Source organism: Sylvia atricapilla, chromosome 2 (genome assembly GCF_009819655.1).
Source record: "Sylvia atricapilla isolate bSylAtr1 chromosome 2, bSylAtr1.pri, whole genome shotgun sequence".
Classification (NCBI taxonomy): domain Eukaryota; kingdom Metazoa; phylum Chordata; class Aves; order Passeriformes; family Sylviidae; genus Sylvia; species Sylvia atricapilla.
In genome coordinates, this window is record NC_089141.1 from 11,220,041 (window position 1) to 11,228,715 (window position 8,675).

At 39.1% G+C, this 8,675-nt stretch overlaps 1 protein-coding gene across 1 annotated transcript in view; it reads left to right on the forward strand.

Annotated features, from left to right (window-relative positions):
• The window catches only part of EPHA3 (EPH receptor A3), a 168,678-nt gene that overhangs the window by 145,152 nt on the left and 14,851 nt on the right, over positions 1-8,675 (forward strand). Inside the window, 2 exon segments of the mRNA XM_066340812.1 lie at positions 5,711-5,860; positions 7,849-8,042. Of these exon segments, the coding sequence (XP_066196909.1) occupies positions 5,711-5,860; positions 7,849-8,042 (344 nt within the window).

Here is an 8,675-nt window from a genome sequence, read left to right on the forward strand (position 1 = left end):
GCATGCTGCCTTCTTCGTGATTGAAATAACATGTGAGAAATGAGTAAAGAAATGACAGTTTCCTTACGCATTATATACACATACATGAATAGATACGTATTTATCAATCATACCTTCATAACTTACCAGGTATAAAGACTCTATTCTTTACTTGACCTTTCAATGTTTTCTTTGCCCTCTGATAAACTTTGTCACGGAATTAGAAATATGCAATATATGCCACTTTGGAAAACTGTGCAGCGATCTGTCATGGTTAATATAAAGAGACATTAGTAGGAGAAAGCAGTTTTAATTCTCAGTAGTGTTACAGCATTAATAAATAAATGTTCCAGGAATGCAAGAGTTCCTCCATAGAAAATGGTCTGTGGTCCAGCCAGGGGTGTGTTGCTGTGTCAAATGCCTTTTTGTTCTCTTTTTAAAATCAAGCTGAAAATGAAGCATTGGATGAAGCTGTCATGTCAGTGACGTGTCTGTGGGTGGCTTGGACAAATCAGGGTGCACAGGGTGTCAGTGTTTTCAGCCAGGTTCTATGGGAATTTCCTCTTCCTCTCCTCATGCCACCTACTTTCTGAGTCTACCTGTCTGTTAGCAATTAGATAGTGAAATCAGATGGAAAGAAACTATTTTGTAAAGTGTAATCATCTGTGATCAGTAAACTCCATCTGGCGTTTACGGTGTGTGTGCAAACTGCTGCAGGAAGATGCCCAGATAATTAAAACCTTCAAACACAAGTTAGAACAAATCTGATTCTTTTTCAAGAGTTGTTGCTGTGAATATACCTGTGCCACATGTTAGCTCTGAGAGAAGAGCAAGGCTATTTGATATTCACCTTTATCCTCACATTTTCTTTGAAGTGAGTTTTATGTAGATGTCAAGGGAGTATTTCCAGGTGGGATGTTTGATCCCCAGCTGAAGAAAATGGGGACCACAGATGTGAAACAGAGCTTCACTCCACTGGCAGAGAGATGAACAGTTCGTGTTCCTTCTGCTTGGATATTTCACAAAACACAGGACCATTTCCTAGGCTTACCATATTTTGCAACCACTAATTATAAGACAAAGCCAAGACAAAAGTGGTGCCACTTTTTAAAAATAATGGCATCATCTCAAACTATTTCATGCCTAATAATGGCATTGTCCCAAACTATTTCATGTCTTTAAAACTAAAGGATGACAAGGTATTTAAAAAAGCCAACAACAAAAAAATCTAAATTATAGCTCAAATTTCAAACATTACAGAGTGTGTATTATATTGATGTCCTCCATTCTTCCTACTCCCACTTGTCCATTTAGTACCAGTGGTATTAGGGAAATTTATAGTTAGCTGCCAAGATGGATGCTTTATCTATTTAGGCTCCCTATCTACCCCTATTTTCCACCTATAAATGTCAAAGCCTGAGAATGATTCCACTGCTTTAATTCATAATTGCAAGTCAGGATTGATCTACCTCCCAGAAACCCAGCCAGGCTTTCAATCCTCACCACTGCCTGGGTGAAATTTTATGTTGTGCTGTTCTCAGAAGCAGCGTCTGAAGCTTTGCATAAAAGCTATGAACATGTGTCCTTTAATACATCAATAATTTATGTATTCCTTTATATGTCAGTGCATAATCGGTGATTTTTATGCTGTTGTACCAAAAGCCTGAAGGACAATTCAAAGATCACAAGTGCACGTGTGAGATACAGGGAATCAGGAGTTGTAAGGAACTTTCCTACCTGACAGGGTAATTTCTTTACCTCCTGAATTATTGTCACTGCCTGGATACCACCAAAGGCCTGTGGCAGCCTGGGGTCTGCCTGCTTACAGAAGCAGAAGCCAGCATGTGAATCAGGCTGACTGGCTGTTTGGATTTTTTTTTTTTCCACAGAGTCTTTGTGCCTGAGGGGATGTGCTGTAATTATCTACATTCTCCATGTCTATTCACTTTTAATTGAAACACCAAGATTGTATTAAAATTGTCATTGTCAGTTTATCCTTATTATTTTTCAGATGTCTGTTTGACAAGTGGGTGGACTAATGACACAGTATGAAGTGGAAGTGAATTTAAGCCATCACTGTTGCAAAGGGACTGTAATTATGTCTCTCCAAAGATAATATTTGGGTAATGAGTAGATGAACTTTGACTATTTAAGCACATAGATACATCACCAAGATTCATGGCGTTTTAATGTAAATGCACCCCATGCTGGGCAGAAATCAGTTGTATTTTCCCTATATATGCAAAATCACAGTGATACACTGAATGTATTGAAGGGTGTGGTAAAAAAGGAAACAAAACCCCAAAAATTCTCTTGCCCCAAAGCACAGAGGAGAGGAGCAATGTTCTGTCATCACTGACTACTCAAGGAGGAGATTGTTTCAATATAAAACATTCAATAGTAAGGGACTGGCAAGCAGCATCAGATAATTCCAGGTGTGGAAGGTAGAACAGGCTCATCTCACTCACATGAATCTGTCTTGTTCTGTACCATTAAGATATCTCCTGAACTCTCCTAAGTCCTGGTATAATGAAGGAAAGTCAGGCTTTTATTTTCAGCTTTTTCTGCAAAGTCCTTCTAGTCATTCAGCTAGAATCCATTTTTCTTGATTCTCTCCTCCCCAGGCCTGTGGCTTAGGTGCCTGTGGCTGTCACCCTGTAACAGATTATAAATCAGAATGTTGGAATGGGTTCTGAAGTCCTGGAAACAGCTGCCTTGTGCTGGAGTGCCTGACGTGCTAGAAATAAATTGAGGACTTCATTGACTTTAGATGAATTATGTTGGAGAGCCAGATACTGCAGGAATAGCAGCTCCATCTACAGAAGATAAAACTTTTGGTTGCTGCTGGCTCACTGATTTCCAGCCCTGAGAGAGGTTCTCTGACCTAGACTGCCTGGGATTTTGAGCTGCAGTAACCAACTCCCACAATTTCTAACACCAAAGCTGTCTTTTTGCTCAGGTTCAGAGAGCTTGGCTTTATGGGGAACACGCCCTTAAAAGGAGACCATGACAAAAATATATAAAAGCTGTATTTATCTTCAGAAAATAATCAGTAGATATGTTTCTGTTCTTGTTCTTAAACTATTCCAAAAAAAGAGTCAGCAAAATCTCTTTTTAAATATAATTATGACATTCTTATGATAAATTGGGCAGCAGAAGAGCAAAATTACACTTTGAAACTTTGTTCAGTGGCAGTTGATTTCTTTTTTTAACTACATTTTAATTAATATTTTTGTCTTATTTATGGTAGTGCTGTGTGTGCCTGCGGGTTTGTATGGGGTTACAGCTGAGACTTAGCAAAGAAAATTTGAAAGCCACTGACTCACACTCATGGTAATAAGAATCTGGGGTTGATGCACCTTCCTTTTCCCCTTTTTCAGTGAAACAAAGCCAGAAATTGTTTCATTGAGTTTCTAATCTTTCTGCAATGAAGCAGTTCCAAAATGTGAGGAGACTAATTAATGTGGGGTTTATTTTTTAATGTGTTTCTCCAATTGCATAAATTATTTTATACATAAGATTATAAAGGCCTTCTATCCAAAATTAAATTCCTGCCCTTTTCTAGTGGGAGATGTCTGATTCTCTTCATGGTGGTGAGGTTTTGTTGATGTATATTTAGGATATGGCTTTCCCCCAGACTCGATGTTCTTTATGAAAACCAGGGCTCACTTTCAGCATAGAAAACAGAGAGATTGATTTCTTTATCAGCCTCACATCTAACACTGTAAGTGGATTTGTTGTGAAAACACGAGCCTAGGGGAGAGCTTTCCTTGTTTCTTGGCTGGGCCTTGGACTTGCTGAGGGCCCCTGGACACTTGTAAAGGGAGCTTATTAATTGAATATGAGGCAAACAAACTCATTTTTATGTTGTTGGGCCTGTTCTGGAGCAGCACTGGGAATTGTGAATAAAGTTATAATGCATGGAAAATACAATGTACTTTTTGTGACTAAAGAACATCACCTAATAGATTAAATTTCTGAGAGAGAGAGAGAGATATCAGGTTCTTCATCTAGCTTCAGTGATAAAACAGGGGTTTCAAACACTCCAGTTTATTTTCTGTGTCCTATTTGCTGGTCTGCAAGTGATGTGGAAAATTGGTGTTTACCTGATTTTGAGGATTGTGTGTGAAAGGAAGATATGTCTTTTGGTCGGGAGCTTTGCTAAACAGAATGAGATCCATGAAAACCATATGCCAAGATAATCCCCTCCCTGACCTTTGCCAAGCCTCTAAGACTTATCTAGTGGCATTTTGGAGGCCTTGTAGTCTGAGTCAGGGCTGCCTGTGTTTTTTATACTTAATTTAATTCATGCAATATTAGCCATGAAAATGAAGAGCTTCAGTGTAGTTGGCCTGTATTTAGGTTTCTAATTAACATTAATGTCTGCATTTCTATTGTTAACCAAGCTAGTGAGTCTAAAGCTGGTGATTTTATAGCTACCCTCAGTGCAGGTATGGTTTATGGGAGTGTAGGCAAAGCAATAAAATATTTAAATCTTTTTTTCTTGCTGGTTTCTCAGTGGAAGTAAGAGCACTCTCTCCCCACAGAGGTGGTTGTGAGGATAGGTGTGTGACTGGAGTATGATGGGGGTGTCAGCAGCACTGCAAAGAACTGGTCTGGTGTGAAATCTTCAGAATATATTCTGTGCATGTTGTGCATAACTGGAAATAACTTAAATCTCTCACAGTTTTGTGTACTAAAACACATTCACTCCAGAATTGCCTTCAGGAACAGGTTTTGCACTGCTGTCTTTTAGAACTTTATTTTCTCATGTGTGACTCTCAGAAAACTCTGCCAAATCTGGCATCACCAGGAATTGTCTCTTCCCTCTAATTCTCACGTTTTAGAAAGTCAGCCTGAGGTTCCTTGTGCTCATTTTGTCAACTTGACCTACAGCACCAAGTGGCGGCCATGACCAGAAACATGTTCCCCTACGTACAATGTTAATTGTACTGGTAACTTCAGTTCTCTTCAAGTTTGGCATTTAATCGTGGCTTGCTTTTCTTATGACTGTAAAAATGTCCAAGGCCACTCTCCCAGATGACATTTCTGCACTCTTCCCTCTGCACAGATGACCCCATGTGAACCTGACTTTCTGTCTCACCTGGAGGCTTAGCTTTAGGGAAATGAAGCAACATCATGGCACCTTATTTTCCTTGAATGTCCTAGATAACCTAGTGTAGCCATGCAGGTTCCACACCAACAGGGAATTCACTTCAGTGCCTTAAAATCAGCCAAATCCAGCCCTCCTGTGCTGTGCAGAAGGACCTGGGTTACAAGCAAGGACCTTGGGCTGTTTTTTCACCTTTAATGCTGTATGACTGTTGTGACAGTTTCCAAACATTTCATAACTGAAAATCAACCAGACTTGATTTACTATTTACTCTTATCTGTGCAAATTATGCTACACACACACACACACACATATAAAACATATATGTGTGTCTATAAAGTATGTATGCTGAACTGTACTAAATATCTATATTGTAGATAGATAAATCTGTGGTAAATCTATTGGATATCAGTAGATTTTGCACTGAAATGTATTTGACTCTCCTTTTGCTCCTATGACAAGTGGCAGCAGCGTCTTCCATCTTACACTGTTTTTTGACACCAGTATTACTGAAAGTAACTGATAACTGAGAATTTCAGGGATAAAATAATCAACCACACAACATCATATTTGTTGCAGGACAGTCAAATGGACTCTTTGGTTTTGTTTTGCTCCCAGGGGGGCAAGATCCCCATCCGATGGACATCCCCAGAAGCGATTGCTTATCGGAAGTTCACGTCAGCCAGTGACGCCTGGAGCTATGGGATTGTCCTCTGGGAGGTGATGTCCTATGGGGAGAGACCCTACTGGGAGATGTCCAACCAGGATGTGAGTAAATTGTTGTCTGGGTTATGTTCTCAGATAGGGAATCAAGCTGTGAAGGGAGGCCAGGACCAGGTGGCTCTGAGTTTTTGATGGGGACACTGAAGAAAATGTGGAGATGAACATTGCCAGATCCCCTTGGTCAAGTAAAAGTTCATTAGAACTTAAAAAAACCCACCATCTTTATGGTCCTCTGAAGGAGCAGAGTAGAGAATTTTATCCCATTGGTGGTTTTCTGTAAGATGATGCAAATAATTCCACTGCAGTGAGGTCACTGCCTTTAACATTCTTTAGCTCTTTGTTAGAAAACCCTCCTAAATTTCTGTTGATCCACTTTGGTTCCACTTGTATAATACTCTGTAGAAGTTTTCTGTAAATGTCAAATGCACAGAATAAATTGTTCTTGACACTTGCGAAAAAGAGAAGCAAAGCGTTTCTGCTAAGAGTTTAATGAAACCAAAATGCTTCTGGAAGTAATCAATGGATAAAATAGAGAAGGAGAGTGATCTGATTAGCCTTCCAATACAGGTTTCTTTGTAACATTAGTAAACTGTCCAAGTCTGCAATCCAAATGATTAATGGAGCTCTCCCAGTTTTTTTTTAAAGAAGCATAACATTTCCCCAAAGAAGACTTTTATTATATCTATTTTGGGTTGTTTTCCTCTTGTTTTATTAATTTTAGATTTATTCCACAGGGGTTTCTTATGGACCAAATTTTATGGAGTGCAGTCACTCACATAAATAGATTTTCCAAGGAGCTGATATATATTGTTACCTGTTCTAAATTAAAATAAATAAGTCAGTACCTTAGTTGTAGTCAAACATTTTTCTGTACTACTTTATGTTAAACAAGAAAAAAGAGAAGAAAACTTCCTTCTAAATGGGTACTTCTGCAACCCAAGTCGCTGCAGAAAACGATGCATTTCTTAAAATTGGTAATGAATGTTTTTGTGGAGATTAATGTATCCTGCAGACTGATGTATTACTGGAATGCCTTTAATAATATCCCATTAAAATCAGAAACTGAAGGATTAACCTATTTACGTGCCTCTTCTTCATGGCTGCTTAAACCATTAACTGTTCTCTTGTCCTTGTTCTGATTCAGAATAGTTTGTTCTGCTTTTCAATTAATTGACCCAGATGAAAAAGAAAGATTAACAGAATATGGCTTTATCATTTTCCATGATGAATACATTGGAATTTTCTTTTCATGGGGCAATAGATACTGTAGGCCTAATCAAGAGGTGTTAGATTCTAGTTGAAAAGGATGGATTAAAAAGCTTCTGGGCAGCATCAATTCTAAAGTAATCTTGGTTTTGTGTGTGTCAGTCTGGAAAAATTACAGGAAGTAGAGACAAATTTTATCAGTCTAGGCAAATTATGAGGAATTGGGCTTGCAGTGCCCAGTAGAAAGTCTACAGTTATCCATGAGGTAAGTTTTAAAAACATTTTGTGGCCCTGTGACATCATCCATAAGACCTTTTGTCTGTTGGTTCACGATGGCCCGTGGCAGGGGCAGGTTGATTTTTCGGCAGGGTAGGTTGTTTTTTCTCCTGGTGTTTTGAGTTCAGTGTTCACTGGAAGATGTGGAAGGGATGTTTTTTCTGGTTTTTTGGAGTTCAGTGTCCACTGGAGGATGTAGAGAGCATGTGTTGCTAAGGGTAATCAGAGGAGAGATATTCAAGACCTATTGAAGTTTGGCATACTTCAGCAAGCGCTTGCTAACTGTGGCTTTTGTTTATGGACTTAGTTCAACTGAGTGTGAGCTTCTGAGATCCTTTCCACACACTCACCTTCTTCAAAGTCACACACTGTATCTTAACTCCCCTCTCTGCATGCCTAATCTACTGCCTGGTTTACTTAGCAGATAAACGAGAGACAATTAGTGAATAAACACGTTTGTTTAAACACGGAATGTCCACGTTAACAGCTGATAAAAACCGAGTTGCTGTAAAGTGCCTTTAAGTTCCCCGCAAACTTTTCTCCTTGTGCAGGTGATTAAGGCTGTGGATGAAGGGTACCGCTTGCCACCTCCCATGGACTGCCCAGCTGCCTTGTATCAGCTGATGCTGGACTGCTGGCAGAAAGACAGGAACAACAGACCCAAGTTTGAGCAGATTGTCAGCATCCTGGATAAACTGATCCGTAATCCCAGCAGTCTGAAAATCATCACCAACGCGGCGGCAAGGTGACATAGCAGATCTTTTATTGCTCGTGAACCTCTTTGATGCCTTCATCTCCTGTATTTAGAATTTGTTTGCTCTCTTTACTGCCCCTTCACCTTTCAACTGTAGCTGTTTGTAGAAAGAAGGATTTAATAGTATTATTTTTTTATAATTTCTCTGTTGTTTTTGTTAGTTATTTGCAATTATTTATCCAACTTGTGAAAGGTTTTTTGTGCTAAGGGTATAAAACCCGCTATAAGACTGAGCAGAGTTTTGTGAGAAAAGCACAGCTGGCAGATTTGGCCATCATGTGATTTTCCTTTTCCTTCTGCCCTTTGGTGGTGTTTTAAGTGCTTAGTGTTTCATAGGTTACAGCCAGCTGTGTTCCTAAGTGTCTTTCTGAATTGGGTCCAAATACACTTATGATCTTCTCTGACAAGTCATGTTAACTTTAATCATTTGAATATTTTTTTTTTCTTCCAGTAGTGTTTGTAGACCTAAAAATGCACTCACACTCCCTCTTAGATCCATGTGTTAACGAGGAATTCATTTTCAACCTGTGCCATGTTCCTAATTGCATTTAAAACATTCGGTTTTAATCCTGGGCTTTCAGCACACTCTGGAACATCATCACTACGATGAGATAAGAATTATCT